Below are 27,791 nucleotides of genomic sequence, written 5' to 3' on the forward strand. Positions count from 1 at the left end.
AAGGTCCCTGTCTTTTTCCGTGGCTAAACCAGCTAGTCTCGTAATTTAACAATTGTATTCGTATTTTCAGATGGCATACATGTTTTTTATTAAGGCACATGAAAGTTCACATGTTCCAGAAGGTATTTCTGCCCAAAAACAAATGTAGATGTTTTATTTTATTTTTATTGTCAAATGCCTTTCCTGTGAAGTAGTGACGTGTGACATATGCCAAGCTTCTTGAAACGGGTCACAAATTACTATTTCAAATTGAAACTGTGTAGAATTGATAATGTACCTACATTTATAGTCTCTTCACTCTGCCCAGCTTGCTAACAGTCATTTAAAAAAAGACTGTCAGGGAGCCATGAAAATTCTGAAAGCAATGGATAGAAAACATTTTTTTTATTATTTATTTTACAAATGTTGACCTCCGGACCTCGGTGAAGACTGAATGCGGCCCGCGGGGGAAATTATTTTGACACCCATTCCCTAGATTGTCTCCAGCTCCTACCTACTTTACTACCCCAGATTGTGACAGCAGCCTCTAAACACATAAGTATGTATCCAAGGAGGGATCTCTCTCTCTCCCTATGGTTACAGCAGGCTACAGCAGCCAACTGATGGATTAGCTGTCAGATCAGGACACCTTATCTGATCGTCCTCTCCTCCTCCTCTCCTCCTCCTCCTCATCTCCTCTCCTCTCCTCTCCTCTCCTCTCCTCTCCTCTCCTCTCCCCTCTCCTCTCCTCTCCTCTCCTCTCCTCTCTCTCCTCTCCCTCTCCTCTCCTCTCCTCCTCTCCTCTCCTCTCCTCTCCTCTCCTCTCCTCTCCTCTCCTCTCCTCTCCTCCAAAGCCTGATGTTGCCAAATAGATGCCAAAAGGAGGTTTTTAGGCAGGAAGATGTCAATGTTAACACGATGCCAGCAGTAAAGCTTTTAGAGTGATGTTCCCAATATATGTCACTTGTTAATAAACACAGAACCTTCTACCTGTTTTAAAATTAAAAACTAGACCTATGGGGGATTAGCACAGTAAATAAATCCACCATATTCTAAACATGTGGGGATTGACAAAGGCATAAAGATACAAAATAATGTATACATTTTCTATTTCATTATGTGGGAATAATTTTGCCTGCACTTTGTTTACAGTGTGTGGGTCTCTGTGTTGATGTGTGTGTTCCTGTGTCCTCTCTCCCCTCAAGACAAGGATGCTGTGTTAGTGTGTGTTTCACTGTGTTTGTGTTTCTATGTGTTAATGTGTATTTATGTACGCTCTCTCTCTCTCCCCCTCCAGAGAAGGAGACATTCCTGAGTTCATTCATCCTGAGGGATCTGCTACCATCATCGTTGGGGAGTTACTACCGCTACACAGGCTCCCTCACCATCCCGCCCTGCAGCAAGGTGGTCGAGTGGATCATCTTATCCAGACCCGTTTTCCTCTCCCACTCACAGGTCAGTTACACACACACACGCACGCACACACACACTATCATCCCACTGTTTCTGTTCACCCACCTACTCCTCCCCTCTTCCCCAACTCCCCTCCTTCTCCCCTTCCTCTCCTTCCTCCTCCTCCTCCTTCTCTTCCTCTGTGTATCAAACATTATAGTCCAGGTAGCAGGTAATGGACCCTAAGAGATATTTATGTAACTTTACAAGTTCTTTGTTAGTTTACAATTGTACAATTAATGCTCCCTGCATATAAAAACCACAAAAACTGCTGGAAAGCCCCGAACGCAAGATTGTAATTTTCATGACTCACACGGTGGAGGAACATATTGCCTGTAGCCTACTGTACATGGTAAGCTGTAGGTGGGATTTTTCTACAATATTCACAACATATTGACACAATTACAATCTTTATAGAATACAAATCTAATTTGATCAATTACGTGTGGAAATATGTATTTGAGTGAACTTTACCAAGCCAACAGCAGATTAAACAGAAAGTGAATTCTCTCCTCCCTCTCGGCTATCACCGTCCAGCTGGCTAGGTTTAGGATATTTACTAGCCCATACCAGTGACAAACTTTGCTATGTAATCGACATATGGCAGTACACAAACAAAATCTAGCTCACTTATTTTGCCAGCTAGAAAGAAATAGCCACAAATTCATTCAGTAACGGACGAAGAGGATAGCTAGCTATAGCAAGCTAACTTTAGCAGATGCCTCTTCAACAAGAAGCAACTGTGACAACATTGATCCTAAGTGAAAAAAAAATAAAAAATACTTCTCCATTGAGCAAAATTCACAATCCACCCCTCCAAAGAAAGTATGGCTCTGTGGCTTCCCCAAAATGCCACCACATCCACAATCTGATCTATGGCCGAAGCGTTGCATTTCAGTTTAGCCCCATAGAAAACTCCCCCGGAGCCTGGCCAAATTACCACAAAGCACAGCCCCCACAAACACCTTGAAAACCAGCTCTATACAGTAACCTCCGTCGCAGCCAAAACTACTCTTTCGCATAGGCTTGTACTGTCTATAGCAGGGAATCCCAAACTCGGTCCTGGGGCTCCCTCTGGGTGCACGTTTAGTTTTTTGCCATAGCACTACATAGCTGATTCAAATAATCAAATCTTGAAGATGAGTTGGTTATTTGAATCAGCTGTGTAGTGCTAGGGCAAAAAACTAAATGTGCACCCAGGGTGGTGCAGGCTTTTAAATTCCCTCTGACACCAGGTTGACTATTACACACCAAACCAGGGCTGTTTAATGTCTTTGTACTGTATGTGCAACACTTGGTCATACACATACAGTGGGGAAAAAAAGTATTTAGTCAGCCACCAATTGTGCAAGTTCTCCTACTTAAAAAGATGAGAGAGGCCTGTAATTTTCATCATAGGTACACGTCAACTATGACAGACAAATAGAGAATTTTTTTCTCCAGAAAATCACATTGTAGGATTTTTTATGAATTTATTTGCAAATTATGGTGGAAAATAAGTATTTGGTCACCTACAAACAAGCAAGATTTCTGGCTCTCACAGACCTGTAACTTCTTCTTTAAGAGGCTCCTCTGTCCTCCACTCGTTACCTGGCACCTGTTTGAACTTGTTATCAGTATAAAAGACACCTGTCCACAACCTCAAACAGTCACACTCCAAACTCCACTATGGCCAAGACCAAAGAGCTGTCAAAGGACACCAGAAACAATATTGTAGACCTGCACCAGGCTGGGAAGACTGAATCTGCAATAGGTAAGCAGCTTGGTTTGAAGAAATCAACTGTGGGAGCAATTATTAGGAAATGGAAGACATACAAGACCACTGATAATCTCCCTCGATCTGGGGCTCCACGCAAGATCTCACCCCATGGGGTCAAAATGATCACAAGAACGGTGAGCAAAAATCCCAGAACCACACAGGGGGACCTAGTGAATGACCTGCAGAGAGCTGGGACCAAAGTAACAAAGCCTACCATCAGTAACACACTACGCCACCAGGGACTCAAATCCTGCAGTGCCAGACGTGTCCCCCTGCTTAAGCCAGTACATGTCCAGGCCCGTCTGGAGTTTGCTAGAGTGCATTTGGATGATTCAGAAGAGGATTGGGAGAATGTCATATGGTCAGATAAAACCAAAATAGAACTTTTTGGTAAAAACTCAACTCGTCGTGTTTGGAGGACAAAGAATGCTGAGTTGCATCCAAAGAACACCATACCTACTGTGAAGCATGGGGGTGGAAACATCATGCTTTGGGGCTGTTTTTCTGCAAAGGGACCAGGACGACTGATCCGTGTAAAGGAAAGAATGAATGGGGCCATGTATCGTGAGATTTTGAGTGAAAACCTCCTTCCATCAGCAAGGGCATTGAAGATGAAACGTGGCTGGGTCTTTCAGCATGACAATGATCCCAAACACACCGCCCGGGCAACGAAGGAGTGGCTTCGTAAGAAGCATTTCAATGTTCTGGAGTGGCCTAGCCAGTCTCCAGATCTCAACCCCATAGAAAATCTTTGGAGGGAGTTGAAAGTCTGTAATGCCCAGCGACAGCCACAAAACATCACTCCTCTAGAGGAGATCTGCATGGAGGAATGGGCCAAAATACCAGCAACAGTGTGTGAAAACCTTGTGAAGACTTACAGAAAACGTTTGACCTCTGTCATTGCCAACAAAGGGTATATAACAAAGTATTGAGAAACTTTTGTTATTGACCAAATACTTATTTTCCACCATAATTTGCAAATAAATTCATTAAAAATCCTACAATGTGATTTTCTGGATTTTTTTTCCTCATTTTGTCTGTCATAGTTGACGTGTACCTATGATGAAAATTACAGGCCTCTCTCATCTTTTTAAGTGGGAGAACTTGCACAATTGGTGGCTGACTAAATACTTTTTTCCCCACTGTATCTATTTACATATCCACATATTATTTCCTTGAGTGTACAGTACATATTTTAAGAGCTCCGGAAGAGATATGTCCACAAACTTGCAGCAGAGGACAAATCCTTTGTTCTGTATTGGTTAGTGGGATGGAAAGTATTGACCGTGTTATGCAATGTTTCATGACGTTCACAGATGGTCTCTTATTAATCTGTAATTCCTTTTTCTGTGCATCCATGATTCCAGCCGATCTTTAATGTGTAGTCATTACAGCGCTCTGTAGGAGATCAGTCAAATCGATCCATGTCAGCAAATTTGCCCCATTGAAATGTTACACACTCCTGGGGCCAGTTGAGCGGAACAGCGGCCCATTTATGTCCTTTACTTCAGTGACACACAAATGCACCCCCTCCACCCAACACATGCACACACACATAAACACACACACACACAACCACCCCTGCTCCTGCCTTACTGAAAACGATATCTTTCTCTCTCACTCCCTCTCTCTCTGTGTCTAGCTGGAGGTGTTCTACTCTATCTTCACCACGGAGCAGCAGGATCATGTAAAGTCAGTAGAATACCTGAGAAACAACTACAGACCCCTCCAGGGCCTGGACAACAGGGAGGTGTTGAAGTCTGCTGTTAAAGATGCCTGGCAGAGGGACCTGACCGACAACCTGGGACTGGGTACAGACGGCACCACAGACGCATCCAGAGGTACCACACTACACAGTCTCTTATAGTCAGTCAGTCAAAGACGCCTGACTGACAGCCTGGGGACGGACCCCCACAGCACCACAGGTACATCCAGAGGTACCACTACACCTGATCTGATCTGACCTTACGCTGACTCTGTCTTTCACTCAGTCCCTGTCATTTATCCATATCATGTATTCACCCATACTCACTCACACGTTAATTCAGTCGATCAGTCTTTCAGTTGTTTATTGCCTTTCTCTCCCTTTGTATAAAATAAATGTTTTCTTGCTTTATTTTGCATCACAAACATTGTTAGTAGAGCCTCCGCTAAAACCGGTTGAGTCCATCCATCCAGAAAGGCTCCTGCCTCTTTAAACGTGGGCTCTCTCTTTGTTTTGAGTGTGGCTAGTAGAGAGAATTGATCAGGTGCGCTTGTGATGAAGTGGGCACTTGCGCTGTAATGGGCTACAGCAGTATTCATCATTAATATGCACACTAAAAATAAAGCCATACAAATTAAGTTGTGAAATTGCTTTTGTGGCGATTATGTCAATTGAGGCGGTGGGTGGAACAAGTCCTGGACCATCTAACGTCTCTCTCTCTCTCTCTCTCTCTCTCTCTCTCTCTCTCTCTCTCTCTCTCTCTCTCTCTCTCTCTCTCTCTCTCTCTCTCTCTCTCTCTCTCTCTCTCTCTCTCTCTGTCTTTCATCTTTCTATCGCCATTTCCTCATTCTTTTGTCCCATTTTCTCTCTCCTCACTCTCATAAGACAACTCTGTTAAGGGAGCTGCTCTCCTCTCCTCCTATCTCCTCTCCCCCTCTTCTCCTCTCTCCTCTCCTCCTCTCTTATCTCCTCGCCTCCTCTCTCCTCTCCTCCTCTCTTATCTCCCTGCCTCCTCTCTCTTTTCCTCCTCTCTTATCTCCCTGCCTCCTCTCTCCTCTCCTCCTCTTTTATCTCCTCTCCTCCTCTCTCCTCTCCTCCTCTCTTATCTCCTCTCCTCCTCTCTCCTCTCCTCCTCTCTTATCTCCTCTCCTCCTCTTTTATCTCCTCTCCTCCTCTCTCCTCTCCTCCTCTCTTATCTCCTCTCCTCCTCTCTCCTCTCCTCCTCTCTTATCTCCTCTCCTCCTCTCTCCTCTCCTCCTCTCTTATCTCCTCTCCTCCTCTCTCCTCTCCTCCTCTCTTATCTCCTCTCCTCCTCTCTGCTCTGCTCTGCATGTGGAGAGATGTGTGTCTGTGCCCTCTTTTCTGGCTTGCGGATGATAAGGTAAATGATGATTATGGTGGTGATGAGGGTCATAATGCCCTCAACTGGGGAATGACGTGTTGTGTCGAGCTCTCGAAGCAGTAACAGAGGACTTCCATTAGGTATCAGTCACATTGCGTTTCTCACCTTACCCATTCCTCGTCCAACCTAACCATCTCTTTTTTATTCTCCCCACCTCTACTCGCTATGCCTTTTCTTTCCCTTCTCTTTCCCTGCATGCCTCTCTCTCTCTCTCTCTCTCTCTCTCTCTCTCTCTCTCTCTCTCTCTCTCTCTCTCTCTCTCTCTCTCTCTCTCTCTCTCTCTCTCTCTCTCTCTCTCTCTCTCTCTCTCCTCACACCCCACCTCCATTTCATATATTATACATCATATGTTTCCAGTGATTTAGAAAGTTTGCTTACAAAATAGTTGCAACAATTACCCGCTAGGGTGCGTTTCCATTAAAATGTGTTTCCATTGAACTGATAAAAACTGCTGGACGTAATGATGTCACTCCAAAAAAATAAAAAAAACATTTTCGCTAAATCCTAGGCAAATTGACAACATCCTGTATGGCTGCTCCCACCTGTCTATTCCATGTCTCAGGTACCCCGCAAAAGCCAGCATGGATAGAATACAATAATTAACTAATATTTGCAATATTCTAATAATGCTCATGTGCTAACGTATTGCTACGGACCGTGCCATGGTGAAACTTGCACTCCTGTAGCCCTGAAATAATTTGATGGTGAAACTTTCACCCAGCCAACCAGAAAAGCAAGGAGAAGCATTTCAGGGATTCTTGAAAATCAAGACAATCCTTGTCCTGCAAAGAAACATTATATTTTATAGCCTAGTTTAATAAAAATTGATTTAGCGACCAGTAGGTATTTAGAATTAAATGTGGAGTGGAACTTTATAGTTACGGGATGACATCACGTGCCCCTCGTAACTTTATTCTGTTCATTCATTCTAATCATTATTTTTTTATTTTTTTTTATTCAGTTTCCATCATCATTTGTCGCAATAAAAAATAGTTATTGTGATGTCATGAGAGGCTGTGTCCTGGAGGGACGTTACATCCCCCTGAGATGGCTGCAAACCCAGACAGCTATGGCTCCATCTGCTGGTATGGTCGGGAACTCCAACCCTCTATGGCCAATCTTCCCACGCAGCTGAAACCAATCAGGAGCTGATGAGCTGAAGGTTTGTTGAAGGGAAGAGACACGGTCTCCAGGCTGGGCTCTCTGGAGGACAAGAGTGCTGCACGTCCACTTCCATGAGGAATATAAGGATTTGGAGATACTTACCTTTGGGAAATACTCACCTTTGGGATATATGCACCTGTGGAAATACGTGTGGGACATTTGGAAGGACGTTTTGCTGGGTTGGCCACTAGCTGCAACGTGGAATACAGTAAGACTGGGGAAAAGTTATTTGAGCGAGGGAGAGTTATGATTTTGGATGTGGAAGAGACATCCCTGTACTGTTAACCCTGGAAAGAGCCACCAGAGTACAGAATTGTGTTATACTTTCGTTAGTTTCCCAAGACCTTTAATAAAATCCTTGTTTTGGTTGAACCTGGTCTCCTTGCACTACTTGAGCAATCCCGCTGAAAGCTGTGTAGCCTCTCGTGACATCACAGATGGTGGAGAATACGGGCACGCTCAAGCGTTAATAGTGCATGTCAGAGGAGGATACCGAAGGTTTGATCACCCAGTTTTCCAAGTTGGCCGTAGGCTCCCCGCCGACTGAAATGGAGGACATATTGAAAGCCCTTGTTGCTGGCCAGCAAGCCCAGATGCAAGCAAACGTGGCTCTCTTGGAGGAGCAAAAGAAAGCCAACCTTCTGAAGGCAGAGGAATTGCGGTTGCAGAGACAGAGGGTGGTCCAAAATACCCGCCCAATAAAGGCAAGTGACTTTATATCTAAGATGGGAGCTACCGATGACATTGAGGCATACCTGCATGCATTTGAGGCCACGGCCACTAGGGAAGCCTGGCCCAAGCAACAGTGGGTTGGTCTGTTAGCCCCCTTTCTAACCGGGGAAGCGCTGAATGCTGTCCGGGACCTGGGCCCTGACCAGGTTACTGACTATGATGCCCTGAAGTCTGAGATCCTCAGCAGATATGGACTCACAAAGTTTGGTATGGCCCAGCGCTTTCACAGTTGGACCTTCCAACCAGACCAACCTCCTCGGGCGCAGATGCATGAACTTGTCCGAATCGCAAGGAAATGGCTGGATCCGCAGAGGAATACAGCAGCGGGGTGGTGGAGGCCGTTGTGGTGGATCGTTACCTCACGCGCCCTGCCTTATGAGGCAAAACGGTTCATCAGTCAACAGGCCTTGACCACGGCTGATCTGACCGTGGAAGCTGTGGAAAAGTACCAGGCCACAGCGGAGATGCTGAATGCTTCCCGAAAAGACCCCAGGAGTGCGGCCCCACCACAAATGGGGAAAACCCGTCCAAAGGACCCCCAAGGTCTCGAACCCCGCCGCGTCAGGACTTATCCCGGCTCCAGGGGGGAGCCAGAAACCAGGCGGGTCCAAGAAGAGTACACCAGGATGGGGAACCTCGACAGTGTTACCGGTGTGGGGAGATGGGACATATCTCCTGGCAGTGTGGGAAACCAGCCGATGAACCTATGCCCACTGCGGAGTCCTCCAGCTCAGCACCCACACATCGCTTTTGCCTCGCTCTTGGGAGTCGTAGATGGCGGCCCAGATCGACCCCCCACCTGCCCGGTAACTGTGAATCACCATGATGTGGAGGCCTTACTGGATTCTGGTAGCCGGGCCACCCTGGTGCGTAAGGATTTGGTGGGCCCAACGTGTCTGACCCCGGGAAAGTCCTCCCAGTTTCCTGTGTCCATGGGGACACCAGAGAATACCCCATTACTGAACTTACAATGACCAGCACACGGGGAACCATACACACGACGGCGGGGGTGGTTGATTCCCTCCCCGTCCCTGTCCTAATTGGACGAGACTGACCAGCCTTTTACCCACTCTGGAGAGAGTCTCAGGAGAGGATAACCCGAGTACCTCGGAAACGGAGAGGCAAGACTCATCCTGGGAAGGCTCCGGTGCAATCCTCCGAGTTACTCACTCCCGCCCGGGTTCTGATAGGGATGGCAGGTGCCCAGACCGACACAGAGACGGAGCTACAGAATCTGGACAAAGAACTGTCTGGTCTGAAGGGGACCGCTGAGAGGTATCGTTTGTTAAAAGCAACAGTTAGACATGAAGACAGAAGAGTTAGATATCCTCCAGGCTAAACTCCAACAGAGCTCCTTCCCTAAGCAACAGGAGGAGCTGGAGAGGCTGCGCAGGACCATCGAGGAGTGTGAGGAGACCCTGCGCAGTAGTAAGGAGGTCCAGAAGAAGGCAGAGGAGAAGTACAAGGTGTTGGAGAACAAGATGAAGAATGCGGAGGCAGAGAGAGAGAAGGAACTGAAAGCTGCTCAACAGAAGCTAAACTCTGCTAAAACCAAGGCTGATGCGTTCAGTAAGAAACTCAAGGAGAGACAACAGGAGGCTGAGTCCCTGGTCCTAGAGTTGGAGGAGTTGAAGAGAGAGCAGTCTGGCAAGCACCACGGCAATGCGGACGCCCCTCTCCCGGCGTGATGCCTTCTTCGCTGCCTTTACCCCGACGAGGACGTCGGTCCCGAGGGAGGGGGATGTGTGATGTCATGAGAGGCTGTGTCCTGGAGGGACGTTACATCCCCCTGAGATGGCTGCAAACCCAGACAGCTATGGCTCCATCTGCTGGTATGGTCGGGAACTCCAACCCCTCTATGGCCAATCTTCCCACGCAGCTGAAACCAATCAGGAGCTGATGAGCTGAAGGTTTGTTGAAGGAAGAGACACGGTCTCCAGGCTGGGCTCTCTGGAGGACAAGAGTGCTGCACGTCCACTTCCATGAGGAATATAAGGATTTGGAGATACTTACCTTTGGGAAATACTCACCTTTGGGATATATGCACCTGTGGAAATACGTGTGGGACATTTGGAAGGACGTTTTGCTGGGTTGGCCACTAGCTGCAACGTGGAATACAGTAAGACTGGGGAAAAGTTATTTGAGCGAGGGAGAGTTATGATTTTGGATGTGGAAGAGACATCCCTGTACTGTTAACCCTGAAAGAGCCACCAGAGTACAGAATTGTGTTATACTTTCGTTAGTTTCCCAAGACCTTTAATAAAATCCTTGTTTTGGTTGAACCTGGTCTCCTTGCACTACTTGAGCAATCCCGCTGAAAGCTGTGTAGCCTCTCGTGACATCACATTATTTTAAATATATATCCACCCGTCAAACAGATAAAAATGTTGTTGATCTTTAGAACATTTCTCATGTAGCTGCCGTTTCCATTAAACATGCTGCAATGTTGTCGTTTTTTGCAAAAATTGCATTTGTTGAATAAACCTGACTATTCACACTACTTTCATATTATTTTCTCTGTATGGGAAAAAGGGAGAAATCTCAGACAGACCGACACACCCTCATTAAAACACATATATATATATATTAGATTCCTGTCCAGTGGCCATACTGTGGCCTGCATCACCACCTTCAGGTTATGTATAGTACTGCTCAATTCCCATGACTCCTTGATACACAGGACATGGCAATGGTTACAGAATATATAGCTTGCCTTACCATCAGTGAAATAGTGGCTCCCCTGGTGTGATTCTGAATGTGTCTACTACTTCCTTTGAATCTGTGTTTCTTTCTAATTGGTTTGACTGCTGCTGTCATTGAAAACCAAGCCTTGTATTATCCAGCTTGTACTGCTCAAAATATGTGTAATGATGTAACTTTTCTCAGGTTAACAAAGTGATAAGTTTTTATTGCAGCCAGTGAAGTAGTTACGGCTCTTGAGGCTTGGGAAGCCTCCTCATTCATGTTTTCCTTTTCATGAGGAGGTTGTCTAAAGTGGTGTGTTGTCCTCCTCCAGTCTACAGCCCCTGGTCTCTCCATCCATCTCTCCATTCCTCCACCGCTCCAAATCCTTTGTCCCTCCTTCTTTCATCCCTCCTACCCTCTAGTCCTCCACCCTTCCATCTCTCCATTCCTCCATCACTCCATGGCTCCAACCCATCTATCTCAATATCTTCATCTCTCCACCCCTCCATCTCCCTATCCCTCCTTCCTCCATCCCTCCATCCAGTACCCCAGAGACTGGTTGGTTGGACTATACCAGAGCCATGTGTGTTGAGGCCTGGGGCTAGTGTCTATATGAGCTTATGTATTCTTTCAGTCTGTTTGAAGCTGCTCCTCTGGAAACCAACAGCTGGATGAGTCAGCAGTCAGACAGTAATAAAATATTGAGCTGCACACACACGCATAAAAACACACGCGCACACACAAACCTAACCCTAAACCTAACCACTAACCCCTTACCCTAACCCTAATTGTAACCCTAACTCTAATTGTAAACCTAAACCTAACCCTTAAGGTTAAAATAGGATGTGGGAAATGTCCCCACAAGGGAGAATTTTCTTTGTTTTACTATCCTTGTGGGGACTTTTGGGGATTTTAGCTCCCGATAAGGATAGAAGAACCACACACACACACACCTCTTGCCATCATCAGATCAGACTGAGAGCTGGTGAGATGTAAACACAGCCAGCAGTCCGCCGCTCCGAGCAAGGCCTTCTATTTTTACCATTGCTTCATTCGTAAGAAAAACCAGCCCATCAAGGCTCCCCCCCCTTCTTATATCTCTCTCTTCTATCCTCTTCCGCCCAGGATGGTTTTTATGTGACTTATGAGTCATTTGTTTACCTTTTTTCTCCTCTCTCCTCTCTCAATCCATCCCTCTCCTCATTCCTCCCCCCTACGTCCCCCTCCTTCCCCCACCTTCCCTTCCTCACCAGTCTGTAGCAGTGCCCCGGTCAACATGAAGATCCAGCCACTGAACGGCACTGCCCTGGTGGTGAGCTGGCAGCGCCCGCTAGTGGTCTACCACCCGCCTATCACCAGCTTCATGGTCTCCTACAGCTGGGTGAAGAGTGACGTGGCCTACGAGAAGACCTTCACCAAGACTGGGGACCAGAACATGGTGAGACACACAGACAGACAGACAGACAGACAGACAGACAGACAGACAGACAGACAGACAGACAGACAGACAGACAGACAAGACAGACAAGACAGACAAGACAGACAAGACAGACAAACATACAGACAGACAGACAACACTGTACAGTCTACAAGAGAACAAGCGTTTTCCCTGGTAAGAAACTATTCAGCTGCAATACTCAGGGCCAGGAGTTTTCACTCATCTTTTGATCTGACCAGGAACAACTCTGGGTCCTAGTTGTAGTCATTTTAGTTTTCTGTACACCAGAAAGAAAGAGTTTTTCTATCAGTCGGTCACAGTCACCTGGCTGGAAATAGACACTCCAAGCCTGTCTCACACACACTGCACTGATGACTCCCACTGTGATGTGTCTATTGGTGGGTTCAACTCCCTCCAGTTTAATGTGTCAGTGAGAGGTGAGATGGACACTTCCTCTGTCTGATACCATGACTATAATGTGTGAACTGGGTGAAGTTATGTAAAGACATCATGGCAGTCTGATATTTCAGGCAATGCTTGTTGATGTATTTCATGCCCTCACGTTAGTTACTTGGATGTGTTGATTATTGAGACATGCCACATGGAGACTAAAGCGCCCAACTATGATGTGTCTCATCTTCTAAAAATATGTTTTGAGATGAGGCCAGACAGAGGAGGCTTTGAACAATCATTTCATTTGAATAAACATACACAGCAGGAGAGACACTGTCTGAAGAGAGATGATGCAGAGACGTTCCCATGACATCCATCTCTCTTTGGCTACAGTCAATCACCACCGTCTCTCTTTCTTCCTTTGCCAAGTCACCACACTCCCTCCTTCTCCTCCCGCTCGTCAGCCCCCTCTTTCCATTCTCTGCCCACTTAATTTTCATTTTTATTTTCAATCTCTGTACCCGGACCCCCTTATCAGGGTCACATCAGGGACCTGCGGGCTTTCTGCAATCACAATTGAATCAATTGAAAACCACTCAAGCCCTTAGTTTCATGTCCCCTTCTCTCATCTCCCCTTCGGCCAATGCAATAACCTTCCATTCTGGAGACCATCTCTAATAGAATTAAGTTGAACCAGAATGGCCTCTGCTGCGTCAGACAGTGCAATGAGGGATAGGTACGTTTCAATTTCAGGTTTTATTAGTCGTATTCACGGGATACGCATGGTATACATCGTCCAACGAAATACTTACTTGCAGGTTCCGTCTCAACAATGCAACAACAATTAGAAATAATACAAGATAAGAATATGAACATAAAGTAATTGGCTCAGTAGAATATAATAAACATTTTATCATAAGTATAATACAGGAAGGCACAATTTATAGTCCAATGAATGTGGATGTGTGCATGAGTGTGTGCTAAGGTGCAGAGAATCAGAGCAGGTGGTCAGTCCAGTTCAAGTGTTCAGCAGTCTGATGGCTTGTAGATAGAAACTGTCTCTGAGCCTGTTGGTATCAGACCTTATGCTCCGATACCGTCTGCCCAACTGTAAGGGAGTGAACAGCTCGTGGCTGGGGTGTGTGGGGTCCTTGATGATGCTGCAGGCCTTCCTCAGGCAACGTTTCAAGTATATGTCCTGGATGGGTGGGAGCCTGGTCCCAGTGATGTACTGGGCCGTCTTCACCACCCGCTGGAGGGCCTTGCGGTCTTAAGGACACAGTTAGGGGTACGTGAGGACACAGAGGGGGGTAGGGGGTAGGTGAGGATAAAGCAGATGCTATAGATCCCTAACATGGCTGTGAGTTACCGGTATTGACACTCACTGATTGTAAATCATATGTGAATTGTTTCCTTAGGCCTTTGATGTACTATAGTGTGGATAGCCCATATCTACAGGTCTCAGTGGCAGTCTGTCTTCCTGACTCTCATTCTCTCTCTCTCTCATTCTCTCTCTCTCGTTCTCTCTCTCTCTCTCGTTCTCTCTCTCTCTCTCTCGTCTCTCTCTCTCTCTCTCTCTCTCTCTCTCTCTCTCTCTCTCTCTCTCTCTCTCTCTCTCTCTCTCTCTCTCTCTCTCTCTCTCTCTCTCTCTCTCTCTCTCTCTCTCTCTCTGTGTGTGACCAACTTACAGAAGGCGGTGATAACCCACGTGTCTTCAGACATCCTGTATCTGTTCAGAGTCCAGGCTGTGTGCCAGAGAGACCTACGCAGTGACTTCAGCCAGACACTGCTCTTCAGAGGTAACTACACCACATAACATAGCATATACAGTCCAGCCCTATGGATTGAGTCACATAATCCTAACCTCCAGTTTCAAAATGATTAGAGATACTTTAATACTAACAGCAGACACTTTGTTTCAAATGCATGTCTAACGTTTTCCTCGGTTTGCTATTCCAGCTAACACCACCAGGATATTTGAGGGAACACGGATTGTGAAAACTGGAATGGTGAGTGAAGTGGACATACGATAGCAACATAGTAATTTATGTTGTGATGTGCCAACATAATTTGATATGGCATGTTACTGACTTTCCCTTCTCTTTCCCTGCATGCTTCTCTCTCTCTCTCTCTCTCTCTCTCTCTCTCTCTCTCTCTCTCTCTCTTTCTCTCTTTCTCTCTGTCTCTGTGCCCCCCCCCCCTCTTTCTTTCTCTCTCCCTCCCTCCCCCAGCCCACTGTCTCCCCAGCCTCCTCGGCAGACATGGCTCCCATCAGCTCCGGATCCTCTACCTGGACCTCCTCTGGCCTCCCCTTCTCCTTCGTCTCTATGGCTACGGGGGGCATGGGCCCCTCGTCCAGCGGCAGTCAGGCCACGGTAGCATCGGTGGTGACCAGCACCCTTTTGGCCGGCCTGGGCTTCAGCGGAGGGGTCATCTCCTCCCTGCCTGGCTCTCTCTGGCCCACCCAGGCCTCTGCAGCCAGCCCTGGGTCTAACACCGGCCCGGGTCCCAACCCCAGCCGCCAGCCTGCCCAGCCCCAGGCCTCCACCGAGCCCCCCACAGCCCCTCAGGGTGGTTCTGACACGGACACCCCCACAGAGGAGAAGGAGGCGGGGGTGGACAGGGAGACCGAGGCGGAGGAGGGCGAGGGAGAGGAGGATGAAGGGGAAGACGACAGCAGGAGAAAGAAGAATAACAAGACAGCGCCTGATGAGGTGGAGATGCAGCTGAATGGCACTGTGGTCAAAGAGCCCACCTCCGTCCTCACCCCCACATCCACAGCCAAAGAGAAAGGAAAGCCTGTCGCTAACAGCACTACAGTGCCACCCAGTGGAGGGGAGGACCAACTGGTCAGAGTGGACAGTAACACAGGGCCCACTGTGGAGCAAAAGAACGACACAGCAGAGATACAGATTCCCCAGAGCCCAACACGCTCCCCAAAGACTGGCGGGGAAGAGAAGAGCCTTTGGCCTTTCTCTGTCCACACCGGTGAGTAGAACTCTCTGTATAGCCCATATCTTTGGAACAAGGGGCAGATTTAGGCAATAAGACATTACATTACATTTTTGTCATTTAGCAGACGCTCTTATCCAGAGCGACTTACAGGAGCAATTAGGGTTAAGTGCCTTGCTCAAGGGCACATCGACAGATTTTTCACCTAGTCGGCTCGGGGATTAGAACCAGCGACCTTTCGGTTACTGGCACAACGCTCTTAACCACTAAGCTACCTGAGGGCTAAGGGCTGTTTTTTCGCACGACGCAACACAGAGTATATTGGCAATATACCACAAACCCCTGAGGTGCCTTATTGCTATTATAAACTGTTTACCAACATAGTTAGAGCAGTAAAAATACATATTTTGTCATACCCGTGGTATGCGGTCTGATATACCATGGCTGTCAGCCAATCAGCATTCAGAGCTCGAACCACCCAGTTTATAATCCTCTTTTTAGCACTTGAGATATTCTTCACCATATTTAGACCTGTATAATGTCATTTTAGTTTTCTGGATCCCACTTCTCCCCTCTGCAGCTTGTCATGTTAAACTGTCTGTGTTATTATAGATGTGCATATCAACAGTAAATATGAGACAGGCGGGGGCACATTTTGAAACATTAGCCTTGGAATCAGCTCCTGCTTCAGTATGTGGCATATAGCCAGAGACAAATAGCTCAATTTCTGAGTGCCACCATGATACCACCTTGAGAGAGCCCTAGAGAAAGTAATGGAACTATTCTACAGCCTGAGGGGCCATTACCTAGCCTGGGGGGCCATTAGTTTGGGGCATTCTCTGAGGCATATTTCAGGAACAAACGGCATGCCTGCCTGACTTCCTGCCAGGGAGAAAATAGAGAAAGTAGTAACCAGGGTATTTGTTTTATGAATAACAATGTGTCTGTGGATGCTCCATCATACATTTCCTTATTCATTCTGAACTAAACGGATCCATTTAGTTGAGTTTTAAAGACTTTAAAACAGTCACAGAGTTTAATGGCTGTGATGGGAGAAAACTGAGGATGGATCAACAACATTGTAGTTACTCCACAATACTAACCTAAATGACTGAGTGAAAAGAAAGAAGCCTTTACAGAATACAAATATTCCAAAACTCAGATCCTGTTTGCAAAAAGGCACTAAAGTAAAACTGCAAAAAAATTGCAAAGAAATTAACTTTATGTCCTGAATACAAAGTGTTATGTTTGGGGCAAATCCAACACAACACATCACTGAGTACCACTCTTCATATTTTCAAGCATGGTGGTGGCTGCATCATGTTATTGGTATCCTTGTCATCGGCAAGGACCAGGTAGTTTTCTTATGATAAAAATAAACGGAATAGAGCTAAGCACAGGCAACATCCTAGAGGAAAACCTGGTTCAGTCTGCTTTCCAACAGGTACTGGGAGACAAAATCACCTTTCAAGAGGACAATAACCTAAAACACAGGGCCAAATATACACAGGATTACCAAGATTAGATTTAATATTCCTGAGTGGCCTAGTTACTTTATATATTTTCTTTCTTTAAAACAACAACAATTAAATACGATACAATACACAGACAATACAAATGGCCAGTGGTCAGTGGGTGTGCTCGCCTCCACCGGCCCCGAGACGCTGGCTAGGCAAGGCCCCACCCCCGGCCCAAAGGGATTTTCCAAGGGTGGGAAAAACCAAGCCCCGTCCCATAACTACCAGGACCAGCTCACTCACAGCATGAAACCAAACCACAAAACATAAATAACGATATGCAAAACATACAATAATCCCATTCCCACCCTCACCCCTGATTGGAGGACCTCGGACATTTATACTGTATATTTGTGTATATGATTATTCCACTCTTCAGACAGCCACAGATCAACCCATCTTTCCCAATAAATCATAATTCTGCCATTTCCTCTCGCAATACATCTCCCATGGTGTCTCACTAGGGACTTGAACCTCCCCATCTGCAACATTTCTGCTGAAATTGCCCCAAAAATAAACATTTTACCCAAGAGCTCAATTATATTTCCTATTGAATGACTGTGGTCCTTCAAATACCTCATGAGTTTAGTTCAACTGTCATACCCCATCAGAACCCAAAATATAAGCTTGTTTTACTCCAATGTTTGTAAACAATGTAAATGTAAACAAAACAAAGTATAGCCTCAAAATATGGTTAAAACTATACTTTTGATATCATGGATGGTCAGTCCTTGCACCCATAGCTATGTCTATGAATTTGAGAGTGGTTATATTCTCAAGGCCCATCCCTCAGCTTTTTACCAAAACAGAGGTGGGGTGTCCAATTTGTTATTGTTTCAATTAAGGATTCAACCTTTAAAGTGTTTTGTATGTAAATGTAGGTTGTGTGTTGAAGTGTTTTGTTTGTAAGTGTCTCCACCTCCATCCCTCCACCCCCACCCCTCCAGACAGGACCAGTGTGTCCAACATGACCCGCAGCCCTCACCCCGTGGTGGGCAGGATGGAGTGGATCATCCCCCTGGTGGTGGTCTCAGCGCTCACTCTGCTCTGCCTCATCATGCTACTGGCTGTCCTGGTCTACTGGAGGTAAGATATTATTAGATATTATTTTATTACTGTGTGTGTGTGTGTGTGTGTGTGTGTGTGTGTGTGTGTGTGTGTGTGTGTGTGTGTGTGTGTGTGTGTGTGTGTGTGTGTGTGTGTGTGTGTGTGTGTGTGTGTGTGTGTGTGTGTGTGTGTGTGTGTGTGTGTGTGTGTGTGTGTGTGTGTGTGTGTGTGGTTGAGGTTGGGTGTGTGTATTGTGTGGGGGTGGTTGTGTCTCTCTGAACCTACCTTGCTAAACGAACTCCGAAGAATTGAAGTGTCATTAACATTTGTCTGGTTTGCCGCTATAAGACAATGAAAGCCTTCCCAGGGCAGAAGATGGAGTTGCACCATGTTGTCCTGCATTCCTCTCCTCCACTCCAAGTGATAAGAGGTCCCGTTTATCTCCCCACTGCTCTGCTCAGTCACAGCTGTCAATTAACCCTCTATAACCCTGCCACAGAAACAGATAACCCTCCTCTCTCTCCTTTACCTAATCACACTGGCCCTTGGCCCTAGCTGTCCTCACAGACACGCACTCCTGTTTGGAGTGGGGTGACCTGTCCTCTTGTCCCCTGGGGACATCTACTTTCCTGTGTGTGTGCGCATGCACATCCGCACGCTTCTGACCACCAGGAACCTGCTTGGTGGAGGATAACTGCTTTTTTGGCAGCCCTCCCTCTCATCTTCCTTTTCTCCTCCCTCCATTCCTCCCTCCCTCATACCTCTCTCCTCCCCCTTCCCTCACACTCATCTCTGCAGGGGGGCCAGCCCACAGGGGCCATGGTGCCTGGAGGGGGCCCAGCTGTGTGTTCATCTGCAGTGTGATGCCAACCACACACACATGCACACACGCTACACTTTCACTCAGCCTCAGTAATTACACAGGACAGGCTAACGACTGGCTGCACGTGCTGCCTACTGCAGCCTAATGTGTTATACAGCACAATGGATCATTACTTGAGCTCCATGCATTCTGCTTTATTTATTTATGCACCGCTCTGCCTTGAGCTGTTTCATAGGAGCAAAAGCTTGGCCGGATTTAAAGATTTTTGACGATGGAAATGTATGGTTGATGGGCTTTCTGGGTTCAGTGTGTAACTATGGCTCCGTCTCACTGGTACTGGTGATGCCATTGTGAGAGTGTGTGAGAGAGAGAGCCAATGATGTGAATGTTGGAATGAGGAAAATAGAGGATGATCAGCTCCATGAAATACAAATTGAAGTAATTAATACATCTGTGAGTCAGTGATAGATCTAGTGAATGAGTGCCGTTGTGGTATGTGATGGGAGAGGGAGAGTAGCAGGGGGAGTGTGGGGATGTGACAGTGAAAGTCTGTCTGTCTGTCTCCCTCTCTGGGCTGTGGCGATGACGAGAGCTGACACCTCCCAGACATTGGCTTTCTCCCCTAGGGGAACAGGATCTGATGAAAGACCAGCTCAACCCGTTCACTCTCTCCTCCCTCTCCTCTCCTCTCCTCTCATCCCTCTTTCACTCCCCCATCTCTGCTCTGTCAGAAGGGAAAGACTATGTAATGGAGGAGATGCAAATAGATTTTTCAGAACACTGTCGCTATTCATCATGGTGAAATGCATACATGGTCGTCATTAGCTCAGCATCACGTTTTGTCTCTTTTTACTACAGTGAATATGATGTGATCACTGATTAGATTACATTTATTTCACCTCAACACTCAATTTGATGTTTGTATTTGTCTCAATAGGTTGTATTGTTGTTGGTCGAGAGTATATCTAAGTGATCTGATTTGTGTGTCAAATGGTTATTAAGACAATAATTGCTATGAAAGGGGAGGGCTCCATCTGTTTAGCTTGAGGATATGGTCATGGTTGGAGGGACCTCACAGATGTTTCACAGAGGTTTAAAGGGGAAAACAATAAATATATATTTAACTCAGGTAGGAGAGAGTGATTCTCAGTATCCACTCAGAGTCAGGGGTTGCTAGGGAAAGAGGTGGGCCAGGCTGTTTGGACTGGAGGATAATTTTGTCCAATGAAAATGTATCATCCTTCTATCACTACTTCTTTCCATCCATCCCACTCTGTCTATTTTTGAAGTATGGGAAGTGTTGAGAGTCCAGTGAGACAGTCTTCTACTTCTATCCCTCCCTCCCTCCCTCTCTCCTTCCATCCACCCCACTCTCTATCTCTCTGATGGGGTTCCCCCCTCCCCCAGTGTAAGGTGAGTTGGTGTTGAGGGGCTGGTTAGTTAACTAGCCACACCACACCACACATTCCCCATCAGGGAGCAATTAGCCAGGGGGGCAGGGTTGGAGGGGGGCAGGGGTGTGACACAAGCCAGGGGAGACCCTCCCCTAATTTCTTCAATCTCTCTCTCTTTCGCTCTTTCCCTCTCAATTCAACTGTATCTCTCTTTCTCTCCCACTCACTCACTCACTCACTCACTCACTCACTCACGCTTTCTCTCCCTCTCTCTCTTCCTCTCTCTTTCTGCAGTTGCCATAAGGCCACTCTCCTGTTTTCTTTTCCTTCCTCCTTCTCTTTCTCGACAAGAATGACCAGCATCTGCTCTCTCCTCTGCATCAAGTACCGGTAGGTAGGGGAACGTCAGTAGACATACTGGTAGGAGTAACCCAGATAGGAAAAGCTGGTGTATACTGAATGGATTTGTTTCTGTGTGAGTGCAGGTGAAGGCTCTGTGAGGTTAGAGAGTGACTCCTACTACTACTGTAGGCTGCAGCACTCCTTTTCTCCTTGCTGTCTGTCTTCACCTCTCTCTTAAGCTCCTAGACACAGAAGACGTTGGGTGACATTTCAAAATGCCTCGGACAATACTTTACCAAAAATTCTCAAGACTAGCGACTAGCTAGTCATTGAGGGATTGTGCTTGTGTGTACATGTTGGAGGCAGAGAGACTGCCAGGGCTGTATATAGTCCTGCTGTATTTAGTCTCTGCTGTGTGTTGCCTGTCGTCCAGCAGTCAGGGGCCAGGGCTAAATGTAGCATGGTGTTTGTCCCTGGGTCAGTGTTGTTGTTTACCTGTTCCTAATGGTCAGCTCACTGTGTGTCTTTACAGGAGGTTGTGTGTGTGCGTGCATGTGTGTGTGTTTGTACTTTTACTCTGTAATAGCAGGGTGTTGTTGTGTCTGGTGGTCATCATCTACCGAGTCATACCTATGTGACATCAGCAGGGTTGTAAATAGGGCTGGTTCTAATCGCCCTGGGGCTTTCAGGTGTAGTTTAACTGCCATCTTTGTCTGTGTAATTATATTTAGGGCAGTTCCATGAGAACAGAGTGACATTGAGACTCAGATTTCTCACTCTAAAATGTATGTCAAGCAAAAACCAATGATTGCAAAGTTAAACACACCAAGGACTACTTTTAACAATTTCCATGGAATTTTTTTACAAAAACAGATTTACTCAAAGAACAGTGCAGATGCAAAGTTTGGTAACAGAATGAAGGCACAAACAGCACAAACTGTCATACTGGTACCAAACTTTGCATCTGCACTGTTATTCAATGAAATGTGTTTTTGTAAAATGTTCAGAGGAAATTGTTGAAAGTAGTCACTGTCTATGGTTTGATTAACTTTGTAATGATTGGTTTTTGTTCACTTTTGTAAAGTGAAAAAGTCTGTGTCACTCTGTTACCATGGAATTCATCACACTGACGCCTTTGACAGTAACAACAACCTGGGAATTGTATATACAGTACCAGTCAAAAGTTTGGACACACCTACTCATTCAAGGGTTTTTCTTTATTTTTACTGTTTTCAACATTGTAGAATAATAGTGAAGACATCAACACTATGAAATAACACATATGGAATCATGTAGTAACCAAAAAAGTGTTAAACAAATCAAAATATATTTTATATTTGAGATTCTTCAAATAGTCACCCATTGCCTTGATGACAGCTTTGCACACTCTTGGCATTCACTCAACCAGCTTCACCTGGAATGCTTTTCCAATAGTCTTGAAGGAGTTCCCACATACAGTGGGGAAAAAAAGTATTTAGTCAGCCACCAATTGTGCAAGTTCTCCCACTTAAAAAGATGAGAGAGGCCTGTAATTTTCATCATAGGTACACGTCAACTATGACAGACAAACTGAGATTTTTTTCTCCAGAAAATCACATTGTAGGATTTTTAATGAATTTATTTGCAAATTATGGTGGAAAATAAGTATTTGGTCACCTACAAACAAGCAAGATTTCTGGCTCTCACAGACCTGTAACTTCTTCTTTAAGAGGCTCCTCTGTCCTCCACTCGTTACCTGTATTAATGGCACCTGTTTGAACTTGTTATCAGTATAAAAGACACCTGTCCACAACCTCAAACAGTCACACTCCAAACTCCACTATGGACAAGACCAAAGAGCTGTCAAAGGACACCAGAAACAAAATTGTAGACCAGCACCAGGCTGGGAAGACTAAATCTGCAATAGGTAAGCAGCTTGGTTTGAAGAAATCAACTGTGGGAGCAATTATTAGGAAATGGAAGACATACAAGACCACTGATAATCTCCCTCGATCTGGGGCTCCACGCAAGATCTCAACCCGTGGGGTCAAAATGATCACAAGAACGGTGAGCAAAAATCCCAGAACCACACGGGGGGACCTAGTGAATGACCTGCAGAGAGCTGGGACCAAAGTAACAAAGCCTACCATCAGTAACACACTACGCCGCCAGGGACTCAAATCCTGCAGTGCCAGACGTGTCCCCCTGCTTAAGCCAGTACATGTCCAGGCCCGTCTGAAGTTTGCTAGAGTGCATTTGGATGATCCAGAAGAGGATTGGGAGAATGTCATATGGTCAGATGAAACCAAAATGGAAATTTTTGGTAAAAACTCAACTCATCGTGTTTGGAGGACAAAGAATACTGAGTTGCGTCCAAAGAACACCATACCTACTGTGGAGCATGGGGGTGGAAACATCATGCTTTGGGGCTGTTTTTCTGCAAAGGGACCAGGACGACTGATCCGTGTAAAGGAAAGAATGAATGGGGCCATGTATCGTGAGATTTTGAGTGAAAACCTCCTTCCATCAGCAAGGGCATTGAAGATGAAACGTGGCTGGGTCTTTCAGCATGACAATGATCCCAAACACACCGCCCGGGCAACGAAGGAGTGGCTTCGTAAGAAGCATTTCAAGGTCCTGGAGTGGCCTAGCCAGTCTCCAGATCTCAACCCCATAGAAAATATTTGGAGGGAGTTGAAAGTCTGTGTTGCCCAGCGACAGCCCCAAAACATCACTGCTCTAGAGGAGATCTGCATGGAGGAATGGGCCAAAATACCAGCAACAGTGTGTGAAAACCTTGTGAAGACTTACAGAAAACGTTTGACCTGTGTCATTGCCAACAAAGGGTATATAACAAAGTATTGAGAAACTTTTGTTATTGACCAAATACTTATTTTCCACCATCATTTGCAAATAAATTCATAAAAAATCCTACAATGTGATTTTCTGGAATTTTTTTCCTCATTTTGTCTGTCATAGTTGACGTGTACCTATGATGAAAATTACAGGCCTCTCTCATCTTTTTAAGTGGGAGAACTTGCACAATTGGTGGCTGACTAAATACTTTTTTCCCCCACTGTATGCTTAGCACTTGTTAGCTGCTTTTCCTTCACTCTGCCGTCCGACTCATCCCAAACTATCTCAATTGGGTTGAGGTCGGGGGATTGTGGAGGCCAGGTCATCTGATGCAGCACTCCATCACTCTCCTTCTTGGTAAAATAGCCCTTACACAGCCTGGAGGTGTGTTGGGTCATTGTCCTGTTGAAAAACAAATGATAGTCCCACTAAGCCCAAACCAGATCGGATGGCGTATCGCTGCAGAATGTTGTGGTAGCATGCTGGTTAAGTGTGCCTTGAATTCTAAATAAATCACATACAGTGTCACCAGCAAAGCACCCCCACACCATAACACCTCCTCCTCCATGCTTTATGGTGGGAAATACACATGCGGAGATCATCTGTTCACCCACACCGCATCTCACAAAGACACGGCGGTTGGAACCAAAAATCGCGAATTTGTACTCCAGACAAAGGACACATTTCCACCGGACTAATGTCCATTGCTCGTGTTTCTTGGCCCAAGCAGGTCTCTTCTTCTTATTGGTGTCCTTTAGGAGTGGTTTCTTTGCAGCATTTCGACCATGACCATACTGGCCCCGTGTAGCTCAGTTGGTAGAGCATGGCGCTTGCAATGCCAGGGTTGTGGGTTCGTTTCCCACGGGGGGCCAGTATGAAAATGTATGCACTCACTAAATGTAAGTCACTCTGGATAAGAGCATCTGCTAAATGACAAAAAAATTAAAATAATATGAAGCCCTGATTCACAAAGTCCCATCTGAACAGTTGATGTTGAGATTTGTCTGTGACTTGAACTCTGTGAAGCATTTATTTGGGTTGCAATTTCTGAGGCTGGTATCTCTAATGAACTTATCCTCTGCAGCAGAGGTAACTCTGGGTCTTCCATTCCTGTGGCGGTCCTCATGAGAGCCAGTTTCATCATAGCGCTTGATGGTTTTTGCGACTGCACTTGAATAAACGTTCAAAGTTCTTGAAATGTTCCGTATTGACTGACCTTCATGTCTTAAAGTGATGATGGACTGTCGTTTCTCTTCGCTTATTTGAGCTGTTCTTGCCATAATATGGACTTGGTATTTTACCAAATAGTGTTATCTTCTATATACCCCTACCTTGTCACAACACAACTGATTGGCTCAAACACATTAAGAAGGAAATAAATTCCACAAATTACTTTTAAGAAGTCACACCTGTTAATTGAAATGCATTCCAGGTGACTACCTCATGAAGCTGGTTGAGAGAATGCCAAGAGTGTGCAAAGCTGTCATCAAGGCAAAGGGTGGCTATTTGAAGAATCTCAAATATAAAATATATTTTTATTTGTTTAACACTTTTTTGGTTACTACATGATTCCATATGTGTTATTTCATAGTTTTGAAGTCTTCACTATTATTCTACAATGTAAAACATCTTAAAAATAAAGAAAAGCCTTTGAATGAGTAGGTGTGTCCAAACTTTTGACTGATACTGTATATATATTATTTAGTTTGGGGTACTTTTTACCCCTTTTTCGTGATATCCAATTGGCATGGTTCTGTTATAATCTCCACCCGGCACAGCCAGAAGAGGACTGGCCACCCCTCATAGCCTGGTTCCTCTCTAGGTTTCTTCCTAGGCTTTCGCCTTTCTAGGGAGTTTTTCCTAGCCACCGTGCTTCTACACCTGCATTACTAGCTGTTTGGGGTTTTAGGCTGGGTTTCTGTACAGCACTTCGAGATATTAGCTGATGTAAGAAGGGCTATATAAAATAAAATTGATTGATTGATTGATTGATAGTTTACAGTGTTGTCCCATCGCTGCAACTCCCCTACGGACTCGGGAGATGCGAAGGTCGAGAGCCAAGCATCCTCCGAAACACGACCCTGCCAAGCCGCGCTGCTTCTTGACACACTACTCGCTTAACCCGGAAGCCAGCCGCACCCAATGTGTCGGAGGAAACACCGTCCAGCTGGCGATCAATTGTGCGCCGCCTCATTGTGAGACAGCCTGGGATCGAACCCGGGTCTGTAGTGACACCTCAAGCACTGTGATGCAGTGCCTTAGACCACTGCGCCACTTGGGAGCTGAATGATGATGTTTTAACCTGTCTCTGATGGAGTGTTAACTCTCTCTGTGCTGTTTTGTGTTAGCTAACTCACAGTGGTAAAAATGGGTTACAATTATGCAATTACAATGAGAACAGTGTAAGGGACGGACCAAGCAGGCAACGAGAGACAACTGAGTAGGGTGCAATGCAATTATTAGGGGGTTTATTTTCCTAAACTTTAAGTGGTTTACAAAGTAAGAGAAATCTAAAACCATAGTGCATAAAAAGAGTACTATAAGGTCTGTAAATAAAGAAAAAGAAAACTTAAATGTAAAAACTGAGGTCTACAAAGCAGAACAGAGTAAGCAACTCAAATGAAGGGTTAACTGAAGCCATAAGGGTATGCTGCGTTCATAAGCAAGTGGGAAGATGGTAATTACCAGTTGTGAAGTCGTAAATACCAGTTGGATGCATTCACGTGCATTGAACTTGTTGAGAAATGCCAATTGGCTAATGGCCAACAAGCTGTGTCAACCATAAACAAAAAATACAGCTAGCATGTTTGTAAACAAATTATAATGTTCAAAAACCATATTAATAGATGCTTTTTATAAATAATGTCAGAGGTCCGCATGTGGGAGAAGTCCGGAGCTCAGGGATGATATATACGTTTCCCACTAGTAATGATGAATTGGAAGGGCATTCACCTGGATTTTTCCCAGTCGTATATGGCAGAGAGAGACTGCCAGGGCTGTATATAGTCCTGCTGTATTTAGTCTCTGCTGTGTGTTGTCTTACATCCAGCAGTCAGGGGCCAGGGCTAAATGTAGCATGGTGTTTGTCCCTGGGTCAGTGTTGTTGTTTACCTGTTCCTAATGGTCAGCTCACTGTGTGTCTTTACAGGAGGTTGTGTGTGTGCGTGCGTGTGTGTGTGTGTGTGTTTGTACTTTTACCCTGTAATAGCAGGGTGTTGTTGTGTCTGGTGGTCATCATCTACCGAGTCATACCTATTTGACATCAGCAGGGTTGTAAATAGGGCTGGTTCTAATCGCCCTGGGGCTTTCAGGTGTAGTTTAACTGCCAGCTCTGTCTGTGTAATTATATTTAGGGCAGTTCCATGAGAACAGAGTGACATTTTAAAGATGTTTCACTTTTAAATGTATGTCAAGCAAAAACCAATGATTTCAAAGTTAAACAAACCAAGGACTACTATTAACAACATCCAAGAAAAAAACAAAATATATATTTACTTGAAGAACAGTGCAGATGCAAAGTTTGGTAACAGAATGAAGGCACAAACAGCACAAACTGTCATTCTGTTACCAAACTTTGCATCTGCACTGTTATTCAATTAAACGTGTTTTTGTAAAATGTTCAGAGGAAATTGTTAAAAGTAGTCATTGTTCATAGAGTTGTAAGGTTTGATTAACTTTGCAATGATTGGTTTTTGTTTGACATACATTTTAAAGTTACAAAATCTAAGTCTGTGTCACTCTGTTACCATGGAATTGCACTTCAGCACTCTGATGTTTTAACCTGTCACGGATGGGGTGTTAACTCTCTCTGTGCTGTTTTGTGTTAGCTAAATCACAGTGGTCAAAACGGGTTACAACAATCCATTTCCCCTATGCTGGACAGAGGTAAAAGGACATGCCAATTAGCGGCACGCCCTCTAACAAGTACACCTGGCCACCATGCTGCAGACAAGGCACCAAAAAGAGTGCTGCAATTACAGTTAGTATATGCAACAATTTAATAAAGTTACGGTTGTGATGTTTGAAATGTAGTCATTATTTGTTTGGACACGAAATGTTTGATGCAAATTAATGTTTAAGTGCAAAGGATGGGGATATTTATCTGTGCCACTACATGTGGCCTCTTTCGATGTGGTACTGATGGTACTCTGCATCATGTTCCTCTCTTCTGT

General features: G+C 45.4%; 1 protein-coding gene across 1 annotated transcript in view; it reads left to right on the forward strand.

Moving 5' to 3' along the window:
- The window catches only part of ca16b (carbonic anhydrase XVI b), a 264,663-nt gene that overhangs the window by 213,121 nt on the left and 23,751 nt on the right, over positions 1 to 27,791 (forward strand). Inside the window, exons 7-13 of the mRNA XM_041887847.1 lie at positions 1,277 to 1,434; positions 4,833 to 5,031; positions 12,132 to 12,316; positions 14,400 to 14,508; positions 14,669 to 14,718; positions 14,941 to 15,697; positions 18,126 to 18,264. Coding sequence (XP_041743781.1) covers positions 1,277 to 1,434; positions 4,833 to 5,031; positions 12,132 to 12,316; positions 14,400 to 14,508; positions 14,669 to 14,718; positions 14,941 to 15,697; positions 18,126 to 18,264 — 1,597 coding nt within the window. The remainder of the gene's footprint in view (positions 1 to 1,276; positions 1,435 to 4,832; positions 5,032 to 12,131; positions 12,317 to 14,399; positions 14,509 to 14,668; positions 14,719 to 14,940; positions 15,698 to 18,125; positions 18,265 to 27,791) is intronic.

Source organism: Coregonus clupeaformis, chromosome 10, assembly GCF_020615455.1.
Source record: "Coregonus clupeaformis isolate EN_2021a chromosome 10, ASM2061545v1, whole genome shotgun sequence".
In the NCBI taxonomy this organism is placed as follows: domain Eukaryota; kingdom Metazoa; phylum Chordata; class Actinopteri; order Salmoniformes; family Salmonidae; genus Coregonus; species Coregonus clupeaformis.